Raw genomic sequence first — 27,947 nt, 5'->3', positions numbered from 1 at the left:
GGCAGTGTCCTCACAATGGTGCGGGAGAATGGCATACAGTATAATGCTGGAGAGGCAGATTGAGTCCGGAACCCGAGCAAGGGTATGAGCTGGTTCAAGATGGATGGGGTAGTAAAACAATCATTTGCCCTACTCCATTTAATTTATCAACATCTTTTGGATTTATATGGTGAAATTTTTTCTTTATCCCCTGCGCATGTGGTGATAATTTAGTTTTGTATATTGTTTGGGAGCCCTGGAAGCGTTGAACACCTTTGTTTATGCTTTTGCTGAACGTTTTTACTACAGAAGTACATATGGAGATCTAAATTATTACAGCAAACCTCAGAAATTGCATCTTTCAGTGGTTTTACGATTGATCATCCTGCTCTAGCTAAGGTGGCCAGATCATTCTATTGGGTGTAGTATATAAGGTTGACAATGAAGTCAACCCCAAAAGATCGACATGCACAAGGTTGGCACTGGAAAAAAGGCAACAAAAGCAAATGCCAGACATGGAAACGGTTGACGTGAGTTTCTCTTATTTTTTTTTGTGTGTCAATGTAGACACCCCATGCGTTGGGCCAGGTCCCTCCCTATGCTACAGCTGCGCTCCACACACTGTACCGTCCACATGGACTCCAAATGGGTACTGTAAATTATGAAAATGTCAAAAAAATATTTTAATAATCCCCCCCCCAAAAAAAAACTAATGATGACTTCTTTATGTATAGACCATAGCCATGTGACATTTTACTTGTGTCTACCTTTTGACCATGTTGGCAATGAATGTTGACCATATAGTGTCACCCTACTGACTGTTGACCTAGACATTGGCCCTTATTCAGATCTGATCGCAGTACAAATTTGTTCTCAAAATGGGCAAAACCATGTGCACTGCAGGAGGGGCAGATGTAACATGTGCAGAGAGAGTTAAATTTGGGTGGAGTGTGTTAAAACTAAAATCTAAATTGCAGTGTAAAAATAATGTAGTCAGTATTTACCCTGCACAGAAACAAAATAACTCACACAAATATAACTCTCTCTCTACCTGCCCCCCCCCCCTGCAGTGCACATGGTTTTGCCCATTTTGAGAACAAATTTGTACTGCGATCAGATCTGTATAAGGGCCATTGTCTATCAGCCATCTTGATACCCATTCTGTTTCCTTCCTGTCTCCGGAGGGCCAGGCCCCATGCTGAGTTGGCTCAGTTATAAGAAAAGGGTTTGGAATTATTGGTACTTGTTTCCTAGCACGTTGCCCAGATTTTCTATGTACGTCACCGTAGGGAAATCGCATCGCATCGCATGGGCCATTATTGTGGCATGCGATGCGATGCGTTCATGTAATTTTTTTTTCTCATTGTAACCCAATTTATTGCATTGCATTGCATGTCCCGCAAAATCGCATGCGATCGCATGTGATTTTATAGGGTGTGCGATGCCATGACATTAGGTATACAATAATATGATTGTATGTCCCAAAAATAGGTTTAACGCACCTCCCCAATATCCACATCACCCCGAAGTGTGGCAAGCAGCGGCGGAATGCGTCCTCCGACTATCCACGTCGGTGTGGAGTTGATTTAATATAGTGTGGCAATATAATGGCTTGAACAACAGTGTGAACAATGACCATATTAAAAACAATTGGTATCGGCAGATTTACACATTGCAGTGTTCTGTTTGATGTTTAGTAAATCCCATGGTTTACAAATCATCACAGTGCAAGCAGTGGCACACAAAGAGGGGGGTACTAATTACCTGGACCCAGTTCTGACTGTGGGGCCCCCATTACCTGGAACCTATAGCAGCAACTCTTCTCAACCCAGCCCATGCTGCTGTTTGCTGGGCTGGAGTGTGGCCAGTAAGGTGCTTAAAGTGCTATTTTTTCTATAACTTGTTCGGAGGGTGAATAGCCACGCCTCTGATGATTAGGCCACACACCCCAAAAAGTACCTGGGCCCAGCCAGGTTCTATATTGCCCTGAGTGCATGACCTACAGTTTGATTAAACGGCAGCTTAGTAAATCTACCCCAGACAGTTATGAGCGGTGGCAAAGTTATGTAATAATAATTACAGTTTGTGATATAAGGAAAGAGTCAGGATGCTTATAATCCAAAACAACTTTCATTATAATTCAGATCTTTTTGAAATACTATGGGGGGTATTCAATCCCCGCCGCTATTTCCGACAGGGGAAATAGCGGCGGGCACCTATTCAGTGCTTTCTTGCCCGACAGCATTGAAGAGGCGGATTAACAGAATGGGCCCAACTTTAAAAGTGGTCAGGCCCGTTTTGCCAAGAATGGCCGTGAATTGTCGCAATCACGGCTGGATCTCGACAATCCATGGACGTTTATGCGGACACGCCTCCTTTTCGCCGATCGGCAGGTGGGACATTCAATGTCCTGCCTGGCCATTTGTGGACGAGCAAAAATAAAACGGACCAGGGTCACGGCTGTCGTGAAGGACTGACAGTCATGACCCGAGATTGAATACCCCCCTATATGTTTCAGCATTTACCCCACATTACAGGCGTCACCTTATCAGTGAGATAGGATCATTAGCATTAAGGACGTTCTCTTCCTGCCCATACGGTGCTCTTTTCCGAGATTGATGAATGCAATGAGAAAAAGCTCCCGGGAGCCCACATGTAAATTCTAGGTACATTCTGCTCATACAATTGGGATAAGAAGAACACACAATTGGGATAAGAAGAACACAATCTGGTTTCCTGCTCCAGCAGTTACTATTTCAGGTAGAGAAGCTCCAGTAGCAGAACACACAACAAATAGATACACAGGAAACATTATCATTGGAATTATTATTCTCATCCTCCAGATGCTGCCTTATGTGCTTGCTTGCTGGGGAAGCAGCTTTCATATTTATTTCCATTGCATAGTCTAAGACGCGAACCTGTGCATAGCTTTCTGTTTCTGTGACATATTTCAGTTAAATGGCTTAGATTTAGAAGTGACAGGAGTCGCATTGTGACTTTGACATAGGTGAGAGAGGGCGTGTGTTCCATTGGCTTATTACTCTGCCGCTGACTGGTGACATTTGTAGCTCTGCCCTGATGTACCACACCTCAGACAGCTGCTCACATCAAGTAGATCTGTAGCCGCTTCCCATGATCTGTGGCAGCAGCAGCAGCACATCCATACTCTCACCAGTGACAGTACACCATTATTTGTTGCCTGTTTAAGTACAAATAAATGTATGTTCTCTATTTCATTAAAGGAAAATCCAAAAAAGCCCTTAAATCAAGGAGAGCGGGAGAAGAGCAATAATTCGAAAGCGGAACAAGAGCCCAGCAAGCAAGCGGCAGCCGTCCAGGCAGATGACGGGAAGAAGGATAACGGGGCTACATCAAAGACAAATGTCCAAACAGATCCCAAGAAAGAGTCCTACATTATAACAATGTCTCCCTCAACCAAGGCTGGGGAAGGAGAACTTCTCACGGTGGAAGTCAGAGAATCTGTGAAGAAAACATGAAGGGCTGAGAGGGTTCCGCGTACCAGACAGAGAACCAACAAAGCATCATTGTGTTTCGGTGAATGCAAATTTTACGATTATTTATAAAAAGGAAGTATAGATTGCATGATACACAATTGGGGAGATTATGTACCATAGGCCTGATGCTGAGTTGGAAGTAAATCAGCTCAAAAGACTAAAATACTCAATAAAATATATTCACATCTGTGTGTGTAGCATCTGCGCCTGGTTTGCTTCTGGTTATCATCATCTGTGTGCACTTGTATCTGTCTGGCCAGGTTGCGCATTTAACATAAGTGCGCCCTCACTGAGCCTTATTTCTGTCTCTTCATGTGTAAGCGTAGATGCAGTAGAAATGAGCAGAACTTTGCAACGCCCGTACTTGCGAGCACTCATTTTTGTAGCAGACGCAGTGTTAATTAACAGAAATGTATGCTTTCAACTCGACATCAGCCCTAACCTGTTGAAGTGCTTGCACAGCCAAACTTATATTTGCACTGTCACAAGTGCTAGCATGTACTGAGTCTTCGGGTATATGATGTGTAATCATTAAACATGAGTCTATACAGTGCAGACGTGAGTGTAGTTTAAAAATAAAATAGGTTCCATACAGTAGAGTTGATGTTAAGTTAAACCATGGATAGCAGGATTTCCATTTATAAAGAAGTGGGTTTTAAAATACGTTAGACTGATGCTATTTTGTCATTGTTAATAAAGCTATTTTGATTATGGGTATTGATTTGTTATGTCTTATAGTGATTTTTCTTGAATGCACAGATTTTTTTTTTTTCATAAACTCCAGTACCAACAGACACTGAAATAGATTGAGCCACTGGTCAAATGCAGTGTTAGGGGCCCATGCTTACGGAATTTGGTCTACACCGACAGAGGTTTGGCCAGCTTTTAGAAAACATGAATCGGACAACTCTTATACCCCTTTCACAACGCACCTTGGACCCAGGTAATTGCCGGGTTGGTGACGTGTGGACCCGGGTTGAGGTATGGTGCGAAAGCAGGTGGACCAACCAATTCGATCCGCGTTATAAGAAGGGTTAAATCAAGGGTGCTCTCTGTATAATGGGCTACTGGGATTTAGTGTGAAAATGCCAGACCTGGGTTGGAGCGGTCTTGGATCATACTGTGAATTTGAAAGGGGTAATAGAGTAACCATATACTGTACAGTATATGTCAGGTCTACAAGCTGTGCAGTGGCAATTGCAGAGGTGGGGCTGCAGCATTACCAAATTCATATAGGGGAACTACACCAACTGCCAGTAAGTCCTGGGCTCCATTGGCAGCAGTTGATGTGGCTCCCCAAGTGCTGAGCTCAGTGAGTGCAATGGCACCCTGCAACCAGTAGCTTGGCAGTTGTGCCACTACAGCGGCCTGGACTCCAGAACTTTCTGTAGTTTCCAGGTGCTGGTGACCTCACCCCTGCGCATGATGTCACATAAATAGGGCAGGACAAGCACAGGGCCCGGGAGCATTTAATACAGCACTGTGACCCTTAGACTTGTTTTAGGGGTATAGAGGAAATCCCCTTTGGGCCCCACTGCCTGAGGGCCACAGCCCTTCCACAAATGCAGTGGCGGCTCCAACTATTGGGTTATTATTTTGATAGTAATGACATTTCCAAGCTTATATATAACATTTAAAAAATTGACCATTAACGAATGTTCCATTCATCTTAAAGAGCAAGCTGAGTTCTTCAGCATAGAGTGTTTTAAAATGGCAGGAACATTTACATTTTTATAGTAGTAAATTATGTTTAAATAATAAATATATAAAAATAGTCATATAATGCAGCACGTTTATATATACATTAGTGTATCCCTTAGCTTTAAATACATTTGTGCTTGTGGGGACCATGGCCCCGGCATGTATTTCCCTGTATTCAGCACCTGAAATGTTTTTTATTTAAAACACAATTATTGTTCTGTCCCAAAGTAATGCTGTTGCTTACACAAGGTCACTTCTACTGGCAGCAAAGGATAAAAGCTTATAGATGATTGATATTCTGCATGTTCTGTCCATGTGTCTCCATCTGCGTCATTACTTTTTATTATATTCCATAGGACACATTATAAATCGTATTTGTACTGCAATGAAAATGCAACATGCAAAAGAAGCAAAAATATGACATTATAAGTAACGAGGAAAAAAAATGCAGTGTGGTTATTTACTAACAGCATTTGCTGACAGACAGCACATTTCATTGTTACAAATATGCTTTTCTGCCTAGCACACACAGTACTGTATATAGGCGTACGCACTAACAGGTTTGTGAACTGTATAAACAAAATCTCAGCACAAGTCCAAGACATGCTGGAAAAAAAACCTCACTTTGGAGATGTGTACATTCTGATACATAGGGCCCAAAGTTGATAGTTTCCCCCTAAATTTGCAAAGAGAAAATGTATATTTTCACTGGAATGTAACATGATGTCCTTGCAGGCAGATGAGCTCCAATAAGAGTATAACAGAGAAGAGCGGCAAGCAGAGTGAAACCAAACCACACCAACCTATTTTTCCTCACTTATCTCAAAATATCTCCCAAATCGCTTTCTCCGCTCTGCACAAGATCTGTGTCTCTCTTCTGCGTGGATTACTAGCTCCCATTCACTGTTAGAGGACTTTCATAGGGCTGCACCCACCCTATGGAATGCCCTCCTGCGCAAAATTAGACTATCATTAAGCCTCCAAACTTTGAAGCGTACCCTGAAAACTCACCTATTCAGACAAGCCTATCAAATTTAGGTACCAGCCACATAACCCTCAGAGGCTCTCATGTGCAGGGCCGCCGAGAGGTATGGGGGTGTGGCCTAATCGCAGGAGACTTGGCCACCTCCCATGGTTAGGCCATGCCCCCAAAATGTTTAATGTGGTTAATAAAAAACCTCTAAAGTCGAGGGGGGAGTGTTATTGCCCGCTCTCATCTCAGCAGCAGCAGCAGCAGCACACACCTACAGCATGTGCTGTGCTGAAAGCAGGCTCAGCATGAGCTCTCACCCTGTCAGTGAGTCGCTCATGCTGAGCCTGCTGTGTTGCTGCTGCTGCCCGGGAGGGACAGAGGAGGAAGGGGGGGGGGGGGGGGGGGGGTTGGACCAGGGCCCCCTCCAGCAAGCCCGGGCCTGAGTAATTAGTACCCTCCCCCCTCCCTCTCGGGGGCCCTGCTCATTTATTATATAGCTTCCCTTCTGGACTTGCAACTTAGTGGGACTCCTTGGTGGGACCAGTCCTTGTGTTTCCCTCCTATTTCCTCCAACCTCTAGGTCTGTCTGTTTGTTCTTTCAGTGTTGTCATCAGTTGTAAAGCGCAACGGAATCTGCTGCTCTATATAAGAAACTGTAAATAAATAAAATACCTTACACCAGGCATGTCCGAAATATGGCCCTCCAGATGTTGTGAAACTAGTCCCAGCATGCCTTGCTATAGTTTTAGCATTTCCTAATAGCAAAACTGTGGCAAGGCATGATGGGACTTGTAGTTTCACAACAGCTGGAGCGCCATAGTTTGGACATGTCTGCCATGTCTGGGTTCAGTGTCTATGCTGATACTGTGCATACACAGCACTTGGAAAGTGCAGGCGTCAGTGGGATCCAACAGATAGGAGTCCAAAAGATCCCTCTCCAGTAAAATCTGTGATATAGTCTAATACAGGCTACAGCTATCTTCAGATGTATTTGCGGGGGTTTCAAGCACAACAATTCTTTGCATTGCAGAGTTTGAGTAGCGTGAAAACATAGCAACCCCCAATTAAAGCTATTGGAACTTCTTTGCGATCAAAAATGGAAGTTCTAAAATCCTAGGCATCCTTAATATCCCCTGATCTCTCCTTAAAACAAGTGTTTTCTTGGAATATCCTGCAAATAACCTTTAATAAATATGCCCCTTTAAGTTGTGATTCCAATCAGTTTTGGACCATGCATGTGATTAATTTCAGACATACCTCCCTGCAGTATTTTAGGCTCAAACCAAAAAAGTTGAAGACATGTTTATTTGTTTTTTGCAAGAAAAAGCATCTGCGCATCCAGCTAAAATAGGAACACTAACTGCTCCATCCCTTAAAGATTTTCTTAGACTAGTCCTGCAAAAAAAAAAAACAGTGTGTGAGGCCGTGTGATAATAGAGGAGTATCCAGATGGCATCTTACATAAGGCCATTCAGGATTCTATGGTTTAGGGTGCTGTGGTTTTGGAGAGATACAAGGGCACAGCATCGGGTCACTTGCGACACCATCAGCCAGGCCACTGTAGCTTCATCCAAGGCCAGAAAATCTCTAATCACTGCCGGGATCCCGACTGTCGGAACCCTATACCTATAGTTGCCTACCCTCCTGCATTCTGCAGGACACTCCCTGAAATAGCAGCAATCTCCCTCTCTCCCTCATTAGTCTACCAATCTCCCTCATTTCACCTAGCCCACATTACACTGTTATATTTTTGGGGAAAAAAGGAATGATAGATAGATACATTTACATCAGCAGCATTTCCCAACACTTTACCAAGTACAGCAGCTCTTACTAACTGCTTTGTGGCTCATCTACATTTGGATATGTCATTTAAAAAAATTCCTCTCAGATGTAGCAGTGCACACCCACGCTTCTAGGTGCCACGCGAACAATGTCTTTTCACATTCTCACCATATATGGAACTAGACACGCCCTTTGGGTGGAGCATGACACACAATGGGGCGCTGTGCAAAATTATTTTACCAACTATAATCTCCCTGAAACCAGTTTTCAAAAGTAGGCAAGTATGCCTATACCACACCCCACTAAATACCCACTTATGGTGCACTGGAGATCACTGCTGAGCACCAGCAGAGTAAATATGGGAACAAAGAGAAAAAATGTTAGCACTAAGAGCTGCAGCTAAGATCCGTGGAGAATGCATGTGAGTAAAGGCTGTAAAAGGAAGACATCACTACTAAGATACTGAGAACTGTAAAGCACTATTGAAGATACTGAGACCCACTGAGAAACATTGAAACTGAAATATATATAAAAAAATATTGAAAGTACTAAGTAAACATAGTTTTGAAAGAGGCTATGGTTAAAGATCCAAATGACGCTGATATGCTGTATGTCTCGTTAGAGCTGCTCCTGAATCAATGACCCATACACACTAGACTACCCATGGTATCAATAGAAATACTGTTAATGTTATCGGTGGTGGCTCTGGGTGAATGATTGGTTCACTGGGGACATCTAGTGGTGATGTGTAAATTACACATTTTTAAAATTTTCAGAGAAAGTGGCCAATTTAAAAATAGCTTTACAAACCCCAAAAAATGTCTAATGTGAAATGCATTTATTTTTCAAAACCAGCAATGCAAATTGCTCAGCCTTCTATTGCAGTGTTGGGAACTTGTCCTAGATCCCATGTATTATCAGATACTGTAATAGTGGCGCACTTTTCTCCCAAAAAAAGGGGCTATAAAGTGATAGGGCAATTTACTATGATTTTTATTGAGCTAACCGTCACTTTTTTTCCCAAGAAAATGTTAATGAGGCTAATTGGATACCACCCCAAGGACCGGATTTAGCCTTCAATGCTGAAGTGTTGAAATTGTTAATGCATCAATATAAAAAAATATATACATTCAAATACTACATGTAAATACAGTATCAGCTCTATTGCTTACTCTAGATTAGTGGTGCCAACCCGTCGCTCGCGAGCTACCGGTAGCTCGCGGCAGCAATCCAGGTGGCTCGGCCAATGCAGCCACCCACCCGTCCCTCCCTCCATTGCCCGCCGCCGATGCCCGCTTCCCTTATGAGGTGAGAAGAGCGTATCAGGCGGCTTCTCCTTCCCTCCCTTCCCACGTATTCCTGTGACTGACTGGGCCATCAGCCAATCAGAGATTACGGGCCGGCCCGAGGGCTTTGATTTGCCGATGGCCCAGTCACAGGGAGGGAAGTGAGGGGAAGGAAAGACGCACAGTGAGCTGTGCTCTCCTGCCCTCAGAAGGGAAGCGGCAGCGATGACGACGGAGGAGACAACCAGCCAGCCAGCAGAGGGACACCGGACCCCCCTCCCCCCCGGCAGGAGCAATAACAAAGGTTAGTATGCCTCCACAGTGCAAGACACAGGCATGCCCCCACTGTGCCAGATATGCCCCCACTGTGCCAGATATGCCCCACTGTGCCAGGTTTGCCCCATACCTGGCACAGTGGGGGCATACCTGGCACCGTGGGGGCATACCCGGCACAGTGGGGGCATATTTGGCACAGTGGGGGCATACCTGGCACAGCGGGGGCATACCTGGCACCGTGGGGGCATACCTGGCACCATGGGGGCATATTTGGCACATTGGGGGCATACCTGGCACAGTGGGGGCATGCCTGTTTCTTGCACTGTAGAGGCATACCTGGCACCGTGGGAGCATATGTGTATCTGGCACTATTGGGGACATATGTGTATCTGGCACTATTGGGGCATATGTATATCTGGTAATGCACTATTGGGGGCATATGTGTATCACCCCCATTTACATTGGCTGCACCCCATGTGGCTACCCAGTATGGTGCGTGCACACAGTAGCGCCGAGTATTTATTTAGAATGACACCACAATCGGGCGGGCATTGTTTATCGGGCACTGCTGGGGGGCATTGTGTTTATGTCATAACTCAAGGTATTGGGGGCATTGTTTAACTGGCACTGCTGGTGGCATGTGTATATATGGCACAGTGTCTATTCAGAGAGGCTGGGAGCATGGCCAGCAGGTCTCAGAGCGCTGGCCATGCCCCCATAGTGGAATAAATGGGGAATGTGGCCTCTCAGGAGTACCACTATAGTAGGTCATGCCCCCTAATTTCAGATGTCCCTTCTCCTCTGCCTCCAGTGTTGGGAGGTATGTATGCGGCATATTGGACATTGCAGTGTGTAGCATATTGTGTCTGGGGCATTGCGGTATGTGGCATAATGTGTCAGGGGCATTACAGTATGTGGCATAATGTGTAAAGGGACTTTTTTCGATTATTATACAGATTTAAAATATATATATATATATATATATATATATATATATTTTAGTAGTAGTAGTAGTAATTATTTCAGGTGGTTTATTTTGTCTTGAGTAACTCACGCCCCAAAAAAGGTTGGAGACCACTGATCTAGATCATACAAGTAAATGACCTTGACAAAGAAAATACTGCTGGATTTTGTGGCAAAGAAGTTCAGTTTTTGTTCTGTTATCCAACATTCAAATAAATGACTAGGTCCAATTGTTCCCAAACGCTTGAAAACAGACAGTGATCAGTCAGACAATTTTTTTAATCGTTCTGATGTAACAAATTTATCAAAGCATATAATTTTTTTCTGTTTTCCTGCATTTGGGTGGAAATTTTTGATTGTCATATGCAACCATACATTTCCAGGTTTTTGTTCCCACCAGATAGATCAGACATAAAATCTGTACGTGTGTACGCACCTTTAGTGTACGCACCTTTAGTGTGAACACTGCAGGCTGATTACAGCACATGGGTGAGACCGTGCACAGTCTTCTAGATTAGGAACCTGTGAGGTAATAGCCCAGTGTCTGACAGCTGAGCTCATTAGCTCCTTATAGAAAGGCACTTCCTGGCAGGTATTCCCGGCCAGAGTATAGGTTCACTAACCTGCTCCAGAGGTCCCAGTGCTTTGTAAGTTATCCTGTTTTCCGGTGTATGATTCCGGTTATTCCTCTGACCATTCTCCTGCTTGCTCCAAGTGTACTGCGTACCTGTAATATCCAGTGTATGACCTCGGCTTGCCTTGTGACCAGTCCATTGCCTGCTCCCAGTGTATCGCATTCCGTGACTCTCTGTGAATGACCCGGCTAGTACTTGGACTCTCCCAAACCTGCTCCTTCGTTACCTGTATCTGTCCGCAAGTTCCTGACCCAGCTAGTCTGACCATGAGCATTCCAGAGCTTACCTTGCCTTACGCCCAGTGTTTACCAGCACCATATAGGAAACCTGATCAGGGGACCACGACCGGCGTACCGTGTGCAGCGAAGCCCAAATCCCACTTGGAGGGGTCACTGGTGAAAACCACCGGTACGGTTACACTCAGCACCCCTGAGTCAGGTCAAGCCAATTCCCGGTCTGGTATTCACCATTCCGAGTCTGAAACTGTGACATTACCTTCTACAAAATATGCCAAAATGTATTTTGCACAGGACTTGCTTATCACCTCATTGAGCAATGACAAAGCCCCTGTCAACAACACATAACTGTCATAGATGAGTGTTACCAGAGGGGGACTTATCCAAAAACACCTACTTACAGTAAGTGGCATTGCCCCAGAGACAATGGTATAATGGTTACATACAGTATGCAGAGGAATCTCTGGTCAGCTGTCTGCCACTGACTCCTGGATGCACTATCCTTGCTCATCCCAGTATTACCCCTGGGGGTAGATGATTTCTGATTGCAAGGAGCTCAGCAGTTCATAATGGTACTTTCTCAAACATGGAATTATTTACATTGTATTACTCCTGCTGGGCTGTTCTAGGGAAAATTGTTGGCACCCTGATCCTCCATATAAGCTCTTTAACCTTTTGCAGTCCAATCTTTTTTTTTTGCAATTCAAACAGTCTGGTTTACATGTGTTTTTTTTTTATATTCAAAAATGGTCTACAATGAATGTTGGACGATGTAATTGTTCTTATTTTAAAGTGGCTCACCACTGGATCTGCTAGTAGCGCTAGGGTTGTTAAGCCTGACTAGATATTGGACTTGAAAGGGTTAATGTGCCGGTGACGTTTCCATTTCAGATTGTGTTCTACTTGTGGTATCTCCTTAGGATCATTTAGAGGGAGGAGTTGAGGGTCATTAGTTCCTTTTAGGGGGTCCACTGTAACTGCCTTAAGGCCCCCGTACACTCGTCCGATTTGGGCCCGATTTTACCAGATTCCGATGGATCGGGTAAGGAATTTGGGCCCGAATCGGTCACATGCGCATCAGATCCGAGGTTGGACGGGCAGAACATAAGATGTCGGAATCGGACACATCAGCGGTACATCGCAGGTATATAGCACCTACGGTGTATCGCATCACTTTAAACCCCCCCCAAGAACAGAAAAAGAAATCAGAAACTCCAGTATTTACATGTTAACAGATTAGCATTTAATGTAGAAAATCATACAGTAACATTTTAATAGATGTTTACAGAAAACAGATTTATATACATATTATTCCAACATTTCAGCCTACAAATATTTAGTATTTTAGCATTAAATGCACTTCTTGAATATTTCCAGCTCTAGTCATATTACAGGGATAGGCACATTGGGGTTCATTCTGAGTCACATGCTGCAGCAAGGGCTTAAGAGTGTTCTGCTATAGTCATTAGCCTACAGTACAGTCGCAAAGTATCAGCCTTTCCTCTGGTGTCTGATTGTGTACGGACTGGGGTGCCCAATCTGTGTGTCTGCATACATACAAACAATGCAGCTAGAAACCACTGCACACTCAGGAGCAGCCGCAATAAGTGTCATCAAGAATGTGCCACCACACACATATTAATATAAACAAAATCTGCAGACAAACCCCTTCCTGTCGCTCTCTCCTTGGAAGGATCCTCGTAGGGCAAGGGTCAGTTATAGAATTAATACATTTATAGATTTTCATTTTGGTGGTATAAATATATCACTGCAGTGACTTAATGCAGGATGCATTAAATTAAAATCACACCAGGTTCAGTTGTATGGTGGTGGACATGGATGTGTTTCTGTTGGTCCATATGTTTATTTATTATTTATTTATTAACAGTGTAGTTAACATATGTAGTATAATTTATAATTGGTAGCAAACCCAATTGCTGCAAAATATAATATACAGTATATGAACTAACAGAAGCACAACCACGTTCACCACCATACATTTATATGAAGATTGCAGTTATATGAAGAATCTTTATGAATATGCTGGAAGTACACTCTTCTCTTATTTGGGTGGTGGGGCATGGTGGCTTTCTATGATATAGCCATCTTTGGCGTGATTTTTAGTAATGCATGCGGCATGAAGTCACTGTAGTGCATTAGTAAATATATATATATATATATATATATATACACATACACACACATATATATATATATATATATATATATATATATATAGTGTTTTGGATGTGTGTTGCACTCCAATGGTGTGTCGGAAACCAAATACAAAATAGCCGGTGCCCTCCAAAGATCAAAGCAATAAAGCAGGTATAACAGCGTAGTGACGGTGGCACTCGAATAAATGACCCCTGGCAGTTTGTGTCATTTATTCGAGTGCCGCCGTCACTACGCTGTTATATATATATATATATATATATATATATATATATATATATACATATACATACATACATACTCTCTTTTTATTTTATTCATTTTGGATCCCTGTCCTACGAGGATCCTTCCAAGGAGAGAGCACCCGGAAGGGTTATTTCTGTATATTTAGTTTTATATCCATGAGTTACATCACTGTACTGTACCTTTTATAAGCCATCTCCCAATCACAGATCAAGATGGAATGTTTCTACGGGCAGCCAATCAAAATGTACTTCTTATCTTCTAGAAGGTGGTAAATAAGAAGTAGATTCGGATTGGTTGCTATGGGCAACATTCCATCTTAATAAATAATCCCCCATGTGTCTTAATGGCAAACAGCCCTCTATGCATGCATACTGCGGGACGCATGCACACTGCGGGACGCATGCACAGTGTGACTTCTGTAGCCACTTACACAGAAACATATGTGGTTCAAAAACACTGACCGTGTGTGGGAATATGGCCTTTGCGTAGGACTCAGAATCAGCCTCTATCTCATACTGCAGGAGAACTGTATCTAACTGTGTATCACTAGGCACTTCTGCGATGTTAAACAATAAACACACACAAGACATAAAGAGCACAGGAAAGTACATTCTCCTATACTTGTTCTTTATAAAATGTATATGTGGCAGAACTGTATAAGTCACAGAAATAAAACATTATAGAGAGATACTGTAAAGTACCAGCCAATCAGCCCCTAACTGCCATGTTACAGACTGTGTTTGAAAAATAACACTTAGGAGCTGGTTGGTTGAAACTTTAACTCTGTCTAATTTAGCTCTCTTCAAGGTTTAGTACACAGACTCCCAAAAAATGATGTTTGCAGACTCTATGGATACTTTATGTAGTCTTTAATGTTCAATAGCAGTTTGTGCCCAACCAAGTTTCTCAAATATTAATATACAGTATGTAAAATAATCCTCAGTATCTTAGAGTAATATAAATGAATATTTATATATAAATATAAATGAAATACTAATTTCCCATTAGCTGCAATACAGAAAGCAAGCACACAACACAAATACAGACCGGAAGTAGGTGCATTACGCTGCTCCTGACTGAAACATCATTGTGCAACATGTGATATAAAACGTTTTGGGATGTTCCAGTAAGCACATGTATCTTGCTTTCACAGAAACTTGTCTCTCTTATTTACAAGGATACATAGAAATATCTATAAAACCCGGTTTACATAACCAACCTGAATAGACGTGTGTGCTTTCTGTCTCCTGCTAGTGCCCTCCTTGTGAAGGCAGATCACAGAGTGACCGACAGATAAATTCAGCAGGAACGATGGTGACAGTATTCCCCCCTCAAGAAAATGCAAGACACAAATACCATAACTCATAGTGTGTATGCACCCTGCCAAAAGTGCACACATACATATACAGTATATATTAATTGGCACTGAGTTATGTCTGATGCAGTTGACACCTCTGAATGCTGCCCATATGAACTATTTCAGCCCAATGTAATCCCCCACGGCAGCGTCACTTGGCAAACAATAATTCATGAAGGCAGGGCAGCCGAGCGGAATGCCTGGCCCTGGTAAAAAAATTGGGGTGTGGCTTTAGTGTGCGAGGTGTGGCCACCTCCTGCACTTAGGTCACGCCCCAAAATGTTTAGAGGGGGTGAAAGAAAACTCAAAAAACTCTGAACTCAGCAGCAGCACACCTACAGCATGTGCTGTGCTGACAGCAGGCTCAGCAGGAGCATGTGCTGTCTACAGCATATGCTGTAGAAGTGTGTGCTGCTGTTGCTGTCTGGGAGGGATGGCGGGGGAAGGGAGGGGTTGGACCAGGGCCCCTGCAGGGCCCCTCCACACACACATACCTACAATATATATGTCTAGTGACTGTGTGTCTCCAAAACACTGCCATCTGTTAGCAGCAAGTGAGACTACATCTACTAGCTTTTGAAGCATTACTGTAGCTTTGAGTGGGCTTACTAGTACACACACACACACACACACACACACAATATTCATATACAGAGAGTGTGTCTTGGTCCCGTACACATGTAACATCTATTCCTTTAGCAGTTGCTCACATCAACATTCATAGTGGAGGCAGCCAAAGCACCATGGGCATCCCTGAGGCATGTGGCTTGTTTTGTGGTCAATAAGTATGAGAGAGAGGGTACATTTCACAAAGTCTGTAGTTAGCACTAAAACTGCAAAAAAATAAGAAATGTAACATAACTGTATATCAATATCAACCAGCTTGCATCTATTTAAAAATCAAATGTAAACTATGTGTGCATACATTTGCCATTGTGTGAATAACTGTTGACTTGGCAAAAATACTGGAAGTTGTAGTTTAACAACACAAAGGGCAACGCTCAAACTTATGGTGTGTACACACGGGCCGATATGGCTTCCGAAGTTGATGATATAGTCAACATCTATATGTTGCTTTTTTAGGGCTTGCGAGCCCGATACGCTGCCGATGCGCTCTCCAGTGTGAGCGCAAATCGGCAGCCAAAAAGAGAGGGCAGCCAAGACTATATAGTGCAGATCTGCACTATATTGTCTAAATTGTGCCACTCCATGCATGCCGTGCGATGCGAATCCCGATGCGATCTGATCGCCCCCGTGTGTACACACCATTAGCTAGTTTTAACCTCTCTCAGATTTAATGCAGAGATGATAAGCCATGGGAAATGAATGAGGTCTGTGTATCAGACAGAATTCCCCAGATACAACGCTGGGTCTCTCTATAATCAGCCTGCACTGTGGATGGCCTGACAAGTCCCATAAACGCATAGAATTATAAGATTATAATAATAAAACACAGCTATAGTAATGTAACAGCTGCAAATTTGGCAGATAGGTAAAACTTTTAAAAATAAAAGATTGTTTCTTTTACTATATAACCAATAGAGAACGAATATCATACAGGAACCTTAAGTCCTCTGTAGAAGTACTTCTATATTATAAGGAATAATGCCCCCTCTATTATTATGGCTATTAGAGGTCACTTTGGCTTTTAGTGACCCGCGTAGAAGCGCTCCGCCTACACCCTCATATTTGTATATGGCCACAGAACTTCTAGCAACTACAGCAGGGAATAGGCGTTATCGCCTATAATATATATACATTTCATGCTGCAGCACTGACTGACGGTTCATATGGGTCTTCATTTTGCGGCAGGGTCATTTGGTGGCTTTAATTTGTATGTACTAAAATATGAGACAACTTGTTGTGGAACTTCTGCCAAGACGCTCTGAGCAAGAGCCTCCTTCGGAGCCTGGATCCAGGGGAGGAGAGAGAAGAAAGGAGAGAATATGACTGGATGGTACAACATAGCAAATACGATATACTGTATAAAAACCATGCATCGAGAGATCCTGATGTTGGCCAAACTACACAGATCTGGGGCTAGACCGTATTAGAGAGTGCAGATAAAGACCTAGCTAATCTATACATACATTTGGATAGCATTCATCTGCCTGCCAGATTCTCAGGGATAGGTAAATAGTATCTGTGTGGTGACTCAATGAATGTTAAGTTGTCACCCTCAGTACACTTCCACACTTCAGGCTGTATTCTGGATACTGCTAGGACCCCAATCTTTCTTATAATAATGCGTATGGGTCACTAGGTCAACCAAGTGAAGGTTGAAAGGGGTCATAAGGTCAACACGTGCAATAGGTCAACATTGGGAAGGTTGGCAGTCAAAAGGTCTACATGGGTTTTTTTTGTCCCGAATGTGGAAATAGTCATATCGCAGCACTGCGTCCCCTCGCATGGCTCGCGCACGGTGCCTTGCAATGCTCGGCACACTATTCTATTCTCCCTTTATGCCCTAGTGAATGGTAGGGCATGTAATACCGCCTGTCGGCACATGTCGTCTCAGAAAACAGTGAAAACCCCATGTCGACCTTCCCAATGTCAACCTTAGGCATGTCGGTCTTTTGTCTGTGTTGACCTAACGCCTGTTGATCTTCAGAAGTCGACCCAATGTATGTCGATCTTAACTGTGTCAACCTAACGACCGTGTCCCCTAATCACTTGTGGGCATTTCCATGATAATCAGTAATAAACTAACATTAGGTACGGAATTATCCTCTGTACAATACAGTAGTTGTGTTGTTTCTCAGCTTTACAGTGTTTCTGTGGGGGGTTCCTCGGTTAAATGGCAAATCCAGATTGGCAGATAATAATTACAGCTAGTGGCACATTTCTCCCCCGGGACGGCTAATCCTGACTGTGATAACACAGAGCACTTCCCACGGAAAGCTACATTCCTGCCATCATGGTAGCCCCACTCGGGTTCTAAGTGCTGCACAGCATTTACAGACCCCTCGGCCAGCCAAGCTAGAGGCTGCCACAGATAACATGTATGGGGTCTCTTATCTGCAAATCAATCATTCCGAGATTTATGAAAACCAGCGAGTTATTGGAAAAAGAATAAAGTGTCTCACACACACAAACTGTCATCCAGTATCTCCTAATGTCACTCAGAGGATCACTGCTAAACTAGTTAGTAAAAGGCAGAAAGCCAGGTGCAATATGGTGAATAACTGGAATACTTTTAGATTTTAGGCATGTTCCTCTAATTTATGTGATCTGGAAATGACAAAGTCCTGAGCATTCCAGATAATAGGTCCCAAACGTGAACACAAATCCCACAGAGAAAATTAATACCCACAGAGAAAATGAATTTCCTCCAAAAGTGCCCTCTTCTAGCAAGAGGAATAGTTCACGTACCTGAGCAAAATTCCTGAAAGGCACGAACTGGACAATGTCTCTTATGGCCATCTCCCCGCTGGGGGATCGGAGACCACCATTATCACCATCCAAAAACTCCATGGCACTAAAATCAGCTCCTCCGACACCAACTATTATGATGGACATTGGTAGTTTAGCTGCATTGACGATAGCTTGTCGAGTCTGATCAAGATCCGTTATCACCCCATCAGTGATAATCATAAGCACAAAGTATTGCTGAAAATACACAATTACATGATTACGCATGGGGTATGCTAATAAACAAATCACATATTCTGCATTCCCATTTGACAAAGTGTTACAAAATGAGACCCTCATTTTGGTTCTGTTTCTAAAATCACCATTGCATTTTGATTTTGCAAAACCACCCTCAAGAGTTTATGGTTCAGTTTTGGATGTGGGTTTTACAAAAAATCGATTTAAAAACAAAAAACAAGTGAATGGGAGATGGGTGCATGCATGCGCTTGCTCCCAATTAGGTCTATGACTTAGCGGAGGAATGTGACCGCACGTGTCCCACTGCGCCTCGCAGTCCTTGCTGCAATGCCTACTTATCTCAGAAAGGAAGTTAGGAGACACATTGGGGGAAATTTACTAAAGAAAATTAGTAAAAAAAATACGCGTATTTGTATCCAGAAATACACTTATTTTTGACATTTACTATCCCGAAAATACGGCAATTCGTATTCGTATTGAAGTGCTTTCAATACGAATTGCCGTATTTTCGGGATAGTAAATGTCAAAAATAAGTGTATTTCTGGATACAAATACACCTATTTTTTACAAATTTCCTTTAGTAAATTTCCCCCATACTGTAGGGATACATTTGGTATAGTTTGATTTTAAACTGATCTTAAGCAATATTGTGTTTCAGGGTCTAAAAACACACAATGACTAACAGACTATTTTTGATATTGATCTTTAAATGTTAGCAAATGTGTGATTTAGCCCCTGAAATAATTTAGACATTTAAAGTCGATTTAAAATCTGCCATTTGTATGCATTATGGCAATATGTTACATTGTAGGTTTCCCAAAGCATAATACTGAAACTACCTGCAATATAATTTCCTGCCACAAGATGGCACCTTCAGAGAGTAACATCATGCATTTAATATACTGTAGATAAAAATATACTGTGCTTTGTGAATACAATTTCTAGTTTTCTGCATCTACATAAATTATTAAACTGACTGGATCTGTGGTTTGCACAGAAGTAATTGTCAGTGTCTGGCAGAAAATGCACAAACAGCTGAATAGTGGAGAACAGCAAGTGATTTATAGTAAAGGTCTGCTCAGACCATAGACACACTGTATAATTTATATAGAAAACACTGTCAGTATACCCCCTCTACATATCCTGTGCCCCAATGCTAAGTAGCCAGAGCTGGATTTCATGATAACATGAAACATTTTAGCCTGGTAAAAATCACCCACAGGCTGGTGCCTCTATGACAATGGTTCCCAAACTGTGTCTAGTGGCTCCCTAGGGTTATATTTGGAAGGTTGCCATGGGTTGGACCAATTTAAATTATATATGGACAAAACCAGTGTTGGTGGCTGCCAATCATAACTGAACCTAGTGATCACAAATAAACACAATCTACGTCATTTTATATATTTTTCCAACATTTTTTTTCCTGGCCTAGGGTGAAAAAATTCTGATACTCTAGGGTGCCTTGGTTCAAAAAGGATTAGGAACCCCTGCTCCAGTGGCGTACCTATGGAGGGAGCAGGGTGCAGTGGATAGGGGGGTCCCCGGGAATATGGGCGCACTATGTAAATAACTGCTAATAAATAATAAATGTGTAAATGTGAGAGTACTGTAATTAGTACAATGGCATTAATATCACTACATAAAGATTATTTTATTCTATTTTTTTTTGTGATCTACCTTCAACAATACACCATATAAGACCCAATTACAACAGAAACTCTATAAATATACTTTACAGTATATTTATATTTAGAAACATAACTGTGTAATGAGTGTTGTTACACTGCTGCTTATAAGAAGATGGCAACGAACCATAGTGGTTTGTTTGCTGGAGCTAGAGGCGCAGTAGAAGTGTCCCATGAATTCTGTGCTGACATCACAAAGGTCTATTTGCAGACCATGCACCGGTTTCCAGTAACTGCATTTGGATGTGTGTGGTAATATACATTATGAGGGAAAACTGTACACGATGGCCGGAAGACAAGGAGCATTTCTCAATGCTGTGGTGCAACCTCAATATAATGAGATACTGCAATGAGTTGATAAAGATAGAACTTGTGCATGCATGAACCATCGCTGGATTTGTGCGCACCACCTTGGCGAAAACCTAACCATGCTCCATGCAGACACAATTACACCACACGGAGGGCACCAGTACACCACAAAAAAATTTAAACAAATAGTAGTAAGATATTCATCTGAAAGAGAGGCAGCCTGGTGTCCTTACTGTCAGGAATTACATGAATGCATTTAAAAAACATATACAGGCAATGCATGTGTACCGTATACAACTGCAAATAGATTCCCTCTCAGCCACCTTCGTATCTGTGCATTCTGTAGGCAGGGTTATACAACTTATAGTCCTCCAGCTGAGGGGGAACTATGCATCCCAGCATGCCCTGCCACAGTATTAGCGTGACTTAATAGCAAAATTGTGGCAGGGCATGCTGGGATGTATAGTTCCACAGCAGCTGGAGGACTGCATTTTGAAAACCCCTGCTGTAATTGGTTACACAGGAGAAGAAAGTGGAGTTATAATTTGTGCACACAGTCTCCAATATTATTGGTAATGGTCACATTAACACACTTACAGCAGCCGTCTTTTGTTGTGCAGCAGCTGCGGCAAATCTGGCGACATGATTAATAATCGGAGAGAAGTTGGTGGGTCCGTACAGCTTAACTTGAGGGAGACATTTGCGGTATGCATCTATAATTCCTTCAATACCTGCGATTGTGCGAAGAGGAAATGTGAGAATATAGCACTGTTGGATGCTATTTACAGTCATATAGAACGCCATATATAATCAAAGCCACATGTATCTCAGTTAAGCGCAGCAGCAGAGCCGGCCCTAGGCATAGGCAAACTAGGCAAATGCCTAGGACGTTTGGAATGCCTAGGGGCACCAGCAGCTTCTGATTAAAATGATATGCAGCATGCCTATATTCTGTGTGTGAGTGAGGCTGTATCTGCATATGAAATAGTGTATTCATGGAAATCACTGTAACATAGCATTCCGTATGCAGGTACAGCCAGAGCCGGTCCTAGCCAATATGATGCCCTAATCAAGATTTTGTCTAGTGTCCCCTAGCACTGCCACTAGTTCCGCCTCTGACCCTGCTCCCCTTTCCCAGCACCATCATCATTCATCGCAGCAGTTATCATTTTGGTGCTCCTACCCTCTGTATTTTATATAGAAACTGTGTGCACATTTGGCACGCATCCCAAAAGGGGTGTGTTCTCGCTGGGAAGGGGCATGGCCACACAATAGTACCCCCAATTCAAATTATGCCACACATTACATCACACAGTAGTGCCCATTATTCACATTACATCACACTGAATTGCTCTTTTTTCATATTAGACCACATAGTAGTGCCCATTCTATATGTTACACCATACAGTAGAGCACCTTATACACAATGTCACACATTAGTAATGCCTTTATACACATAATACCACACAGTAATGCCCCTTACACGACGTACACTACATTATTAAGGTCCTTATAAACCCAATGCGCATTACACATTATGCCAACCTTTATTAATGCCCTTATACACATAATGACAAACGTAATGTCCCTTACACATATGTCGTACATTATTAATGCTTGTTACACATATGTCACACATTATTAATGCATTTATACACGGCACACATATGCTGAACACTATTGCACAACCAACCCACTTGCACACAGCACTCGTACAGCCACTAACACTGTGACCCTCTGCCTCTGCTTGGATACAGATGTTTCCTCATACATCTTGCCTCAATACACCATGCAGCTCCCGGCCAGCTCTGCTAATATTGGGCACCTTTTTTGCTGAAAATTCATCTTATTTGCATTATTATGTGACCAGGACACTCAAAGAGCTTCCAATGATTAAAATGATATACAGCATGCCTTTATTCTGTGTGCAACTGTGGCTGGACCTGCATGAATACACTATTTCATATGCAGATACAGCCTCACTCACACATGTGAGGCTGCATGCTGCATATGATTTTAATCAGCAGAAGCTGCTGGTGCCCCTAGGCATTCCACGTGCCCTAGGCATTTGCCTAGTTTGCCTATGCCTAGGGCAGGCTCTGGGTACAGCCACAGTCACACACAGAATCCATGCCACATATCATTTTAATCATCGGAAGCTCCTTGTGTGTCCTGGTCACATAATGCAAATAAGACAAATTTTCAGCAAAACAGGCACCCAACGTTAGCAGAACTGGCCAGGAGCTGCATGGCCTATTGAGGCAAGATGTATGAGGAAACATCTGCAAGCAGAGGCAGAGGTCACAGTGTTAGCGGCTGTGCGAGTGCTGTCTGCGGGTGGGTTGGTTGTGCAATAGTGTTCGGCATATGTGTAAGTGTGTCATGTATAAATGCATTAATAATGTGCAACATATCTGTAACAGGCATTATGTGTGTCATGTGTATAAGGGCATTAATAATGTGCAAAATACTGTAAGTGCAAAGGGCATTATGTGTGTCATGTGTATAAGGGTATTAATAATGTGCAACATATGTGTAAGGGGCATTATGTGTATGAAGGGCATTAATAAAGGTTGGCATAATGTGTAAGGGGCATTATGTTTATAAGGACATTAATAATGTGTGTCATGTGTAAGGGGCAATACTGTGTTGTATTATCAAGGGTGCCGAGAGAAAGGGGTACGGGGTACAAACTACCCAGGCCAAAGTCTGATGGAAGGGCCCAGTGTGGACCCCGGGCCCAAGGGCGGATTGGCCCACCGAGAAACCGGGCCATTTCCCGGTGGGCCAGCCCAAAACGCCGTAAAAACGGGCCGGCCGCGCTCCCCCTGGACTTTCTTGGCACTTTTCCCACATCCAAAATGGCCACAGGAGGGATGCTGCGCATGCGCGATAGCGCACAGCACCTCCCATGGTACTCTGTGTGCGGTGTCAGCGCAGGCTCCCACTGCTCCTGTTCCCCACCTGGAGGCAGCAGAGCAGGTGAGCCCCCCCGCCCTGCATAACAAACACCGCCTGCCGTCTTGCTCCCACCGGTACAGCAGCACCCCACCACACCACCCCCCCCCCTAGGGCTGCCTCCACCAGCACCACCCAAACCCCCCCCCCCCCCCCCCCCCGGGCAGCCTCCGCCAGCACCCCAACCCTCAGTGGCATAACTATAGCACCGCAGCCCCCGCCATCGCGGGGGGGGGGGGGCGCTGTGCATATGGGGGCGCCGGGGGCTGCGGTGCTATAGTTACACCTCCCCCCAATCCCTCGCAGGCTTACCTATTTCGCTGGTCCCGGCGGCTCCGTTCTTCTGCTGAGGACCACCACAAAATGGCCGCCCCCATACAGCAGACAGAAACAGAGCCGCCAGGACCAGCGCGAAAGGTAAGGCTGCGGGGGATTGGGGGGGTTTGCATGGGCGGCGGGGGGGCGCCCAAAACGTAGCTACGCCGCTGTACATAAGGTAAAGTGGTACTACTGTGTGATGTAACGTGAATAAGGGACACCATTGCATGATATGTGAATAAAGTTGCACTACTGTGCGGCATAATTTGAATTGGGGGTACTATTGTGTGGCCATGCCCCTTCCCAGCAAGAACACACCCCTGTTTGGGCTGCGCACCAAATGTGTGCACTGTTTCTCTTTAAAATATTGCGGGTAGGAGCACCAAAATGATGACTGCTATGATGAGGGTTGATGGTGCTGGGAAAGGGGAGCAGGGTCAAAGGCGGAACTAGTGGCGGTGCTAGGGGTACCAGCCAAAATCTTGCCTATGGCGTCATTTAGGCTAGGGCCGGCTCTGGGTAGAGTCTGCTGCTTCCAGCAACCCTTAGAATCATGAATAACACACACTAGCGTAATATGTTCGCAAGATCCCCCTGAAGCTATGGGAGAAATTTACTAAGATGCGTATTCTACTGCAAATGTGATGTTACTATGGGCAACCAATCAGATCCTATCTACTACCTTCTAGAGGGTGCTAAATAAATAAGAAGTAGATTCTGATTGGTTGCCCATAGCAACATCATATGTGAAGTAGAATACACATCTTAGTAAATTTCCCCCTTATGTGCCCGATTCTCTCCATGGCCCTTACTGTGTACAGTTTGTATGTTCTCCCCGTATTTTTGTGAGATTCCTCAGGGTAACACAGCTTATAAGCAGCGATTGGGCTACTCACGATGCAGCGGATGCAGACAGGTATTTTGTGATAGGCTGCAATAAATGTTCATTTCTACAGTATATTCAATTTATTGTAATCATAATACACTGTTGTGGTGTCCCCCTACCCAATTTATATTGTAACAAAAATACTGCTGTTCCTGTGAGGAATATGTATATATGATCACAGAGATCATCAAAGAAGGAGCAGAGATGGCAGCAGCAATGACAGATAAAACCACTGGGCCCAGCAGCAGAACTGAGATGGCTTCAGTAGATGCCCCAAACCACCCTGTTCTTTTTGTGGTGACTCTTTAGCACGAATATGTCACTTCCCACTGATTCCCCAATGAGTTACTGTGTAGTATTAGTGGGAAGATGATGTGGGTTATGGGGCAGAGAGACCAGCTGCCATTTCCAACTGCCGCCCGCATGCCACATGCCAGGTATAAAACCTCAGTGCACTGGCCTCTCACTGGCATTTCTTGAGCAGAGGCAGAGGTGAGTGCAAGAAAAAAAGACCCCCCTAGAGAGAACCAGTTTTAACAGAGTTTACTCCAGGTATTATCACAGTGATCAGAGAGATCAGCGCACATTAACATCTGTGTTTTCTTATTTATTTATTTTTTTTGTGCACCTTTGGTGCAATTTACCACCAACGATGAGCCGGAGGGAATTGGCCCAGTTAACTGGAACTGGGCCATATCCGAACACCTCCTGGCTACGGTCAGGGCGCCGCAGACCATCTTCTGGTGTACCATCTGCAGCAGCCCCAACATCAGGAGGACCACCAGCAGCAGCAGTGCCATCCTCAGGAGCACCAGCAGTGGCAGGAGCACGAAGACCAGCTGTCATCCTTGCCCGCCTTCCATCCTACAGGAGATGCACCTTTACAGAAGGAGGCGCTGTAGAGTCCTGCACCATCTGCATCTCCCAGTTTCGGATTGGAGAGGAAGTGGCGGTCACAACCTGCAGGCATGTTTTCCACATCTCATGCCTGACACAGTGGCTGGACATTAACACCATCTGCCCCCTGTGCCGCTCCCGATGCCTGAGCAGACTTTTCCTGCGTCATCTTTAGAGGAAATCCGAGGACGTAAGTACTGTTACAGCTGGTCGTGTCCTTGTTGTCTTGTCTCCCCCTGTCTACCCTACTCGAGGATTAGCTACTTGCTGCTGTTGTCAGCAGAAGTCTTGAGGGATTTTACCTTTTTTACCTGAACTGACGGACTTAATTTGGCTCATTTAAATTTGGCTAATTGGCAACAATTCAAATTCCTCAGTCCCTCAGCAGGGTTTTATTGGCAGAGTGTCTATTAGTACGTGCAGTGTGGTTGTCAGACCTCACACTTAGAAGATATAACCAAATGAAGGCTTTATTCAAGTGGCAGGCTTGTAGGTTACAACAGTACTTTAGTAGTTAACTTCAAGCGGTAATACAAACTGGTACATTGGGAACGACAGTCTCTGGTTGTTACTTAGCTGTAGCGTTTTGGCGCGTGCAGGGTCAATGACAGTTTGCTGGTTTACGCTGCGGTATCTCTCCCAGTCTCGCTGCTGCCAATGATGACTGATCTCCCTGTGCAAAAGGTCACGCTGGTAACGGGATTACAGCGGGGACTTGCTCCTATGCGCTCCGGTACACGTGGAGCTACAAACAGCATGGACGGAGTCACATACGCTCTGAGGCACACACTACGCGGGGACTTCCTCACAGGAAAGGGAACGCTGCCAGCAGGGTCAGGGGTCTCTGCCCTGCTATTCGCTTAAGCGAGCTGTCACTCAGGGTGACGCCTAGCTGCGTTGGCTGCAAGGGGACAAGGCAGACTGTAAGCCTTACACTAAACAGTGTATGGAGACAGGCGCTAAGCGCTGCAATCTAACACTCCCCCTCGCTCAAGGCTGTCTTCGGCTACATAAAAGAACTTAATACAATTCTCTGTCCTTTTGTGATACCTGTAACCGAAAATATGGTTAGAGAGAAAAGACATTCAGAACATCAAAACTTCAAATCAACATTTTGAACTTAGACAAGTCCACAGTCCTTCACGAACTTAATAAGCAAGTTTGTCGACAGTCCTTTAGTAAGCATGTCAGCGACATTCTGTTCACTTGCAGTGTATTCAACATCGATGGACTTGTTCTCCACTAGTTCTCTGATGAAGTGGTGTCTTATCGCAATGTGCTTCGACCTTCCATGATGCTTGGTAGTACAGGAAAGATCTATTGCTCCCCTGTTGTCACATGCGATACTGATAGTCTCTTCTTCATAAAGTAGACCTAACTCACACAAAGTCTCTTTGATCCAGAGTGCTTCTTTTGATGTCTCTGTAAGAGCCATGTATTCGGCCTCAGTTGTTGAGAGAGCAACTGTTGGTTGTTTTCTACTCGCCCAACTAACTGCTGCTCCGGCCAGTGTGAACAGGTAACCGGTGTGGGAACGACGATCATCTTCATCTGCTCCCCAGTCGGCATCGCAGAAGACTTTCAAATTCGAATTGCTTGTCTTGGCGAATTTTAACTTCGAAGAACTTGTACCTTTTAGGTATCTCAGAATCCTCTTCACCGCAATCCAGTGTTGTCTTCCAGGATTTATTGCAAATTGGCTCACCCGACTGACTGCATGAGTGATGTCTGGACGGGTTCCAATACTTGCATACATAAGACTTCCAACCACGTTCTTGTAAGGAACATCTTGCATTTCCTCTGCTTCTTCTTGTGTGGTTGGTGACATACCTTTTGTAATCTTGATGCTTTTGTCAATTGGTGTATTCACTGACTTGGAGTCTGCCATCCCATACTTCAAGATTGTTGCCTCGATGTACATTTGTTGGTCGACTGTGACTGTTCCCTTTTGCAAGTTTTGAACAATTCTCATGCCCAACAGATGATTGGCTGGACCTAAGTCTTTCAACTTGAATCTCTGTTTCAGTTGATCTCTTACACTTGTGATGTGATCTTCGTGACCTGCTATAAGTATATCATCCACATAGACTGCTATGATGAACAACTTTTCTCCTAGAGTTTTGTGATAAAGGCAGTGGTCAGTCTCTGATCTAATAAAATT

At 43.8% G+C, this 27,947-nt stretch overlaps 2 protein-coding genes across 5 annotated transcripts in view; one reads left to right on the top strand and one right to left on the bottom strand.

The window, feature by feature from the left end:
- CNGB3 (cyclic nucleotide gated channel subunit beta 3) overlaps nucleotides 1-4,211 on the top strand; it is a 177,135-nt gene extending 172,924 nt beyond the window's left edge. For both annotated transcript variants that reach the window (XM_083187382.1, XM_083187381.1), the window contains one exon: nucleotides 3,222-4,211. In XM_083187382.1, the coding sequence (XP_083043508.1) occupies nucleotides 3,222-3,476 (255 nt within the window). In that variant the 3' untranslated portion in view covers nucleotides 3,477-4,211. The remainder of the gene's footprint in view (nucleotides 1-3,221) is intronic.
- Nucleotides 4,212-12,566: 8,355 nt separating this feature from the next.
- CPNE3 (copine 3) overlaps nucleotides 12,567-27,947 on the bottom strand; it is a 65,016-nt gene continuing 49,635 nt past the window's right edge. For all 3 annotated transcript variants that reach the window (XM_083187378.1, XM_083187379.1, XM_083187380.1), the window contains exons 14-16: nucleotides 21,325-21,458; nucleotides 18,497-18,733; nucleotides 12,567-17,033 (exon numbers count right to left, since the gene is read on the bottom strand). In XM_083187378.1, the coding sequence (XP_083043504.1) occupies nucleotides 16,923-17,033; nucleotides 18,497-18,733; nucleotides 21,325-21,458 (482 nt within the window). In that variant the 3' untranslated portion in view covers nucleotides 12,567-16,922. The remainder of the gene's footprint in view (nucleotides 17,034-18,496; nucleotides 18,734-21,324; nucleotides 21,459-27,947) is intronic.

The sequence above is a fragment of the Crinia signifera genome, chromosome 5, assembly GCF_055691185.1.
Source record: "Crinia signifera chromosome 5, ASM5569118v1, whole genome shotgun sequence".
NCBI lineage: Eukaryota > Metazoa > Chordata > Amphibia > Anura > Myobatrachidae > Crinia > Crinia signifera.
Note: the sequence above shows the minus strand (reverse complement) of the source record. Positions and strands in the feature narration are given on the sequence as shown.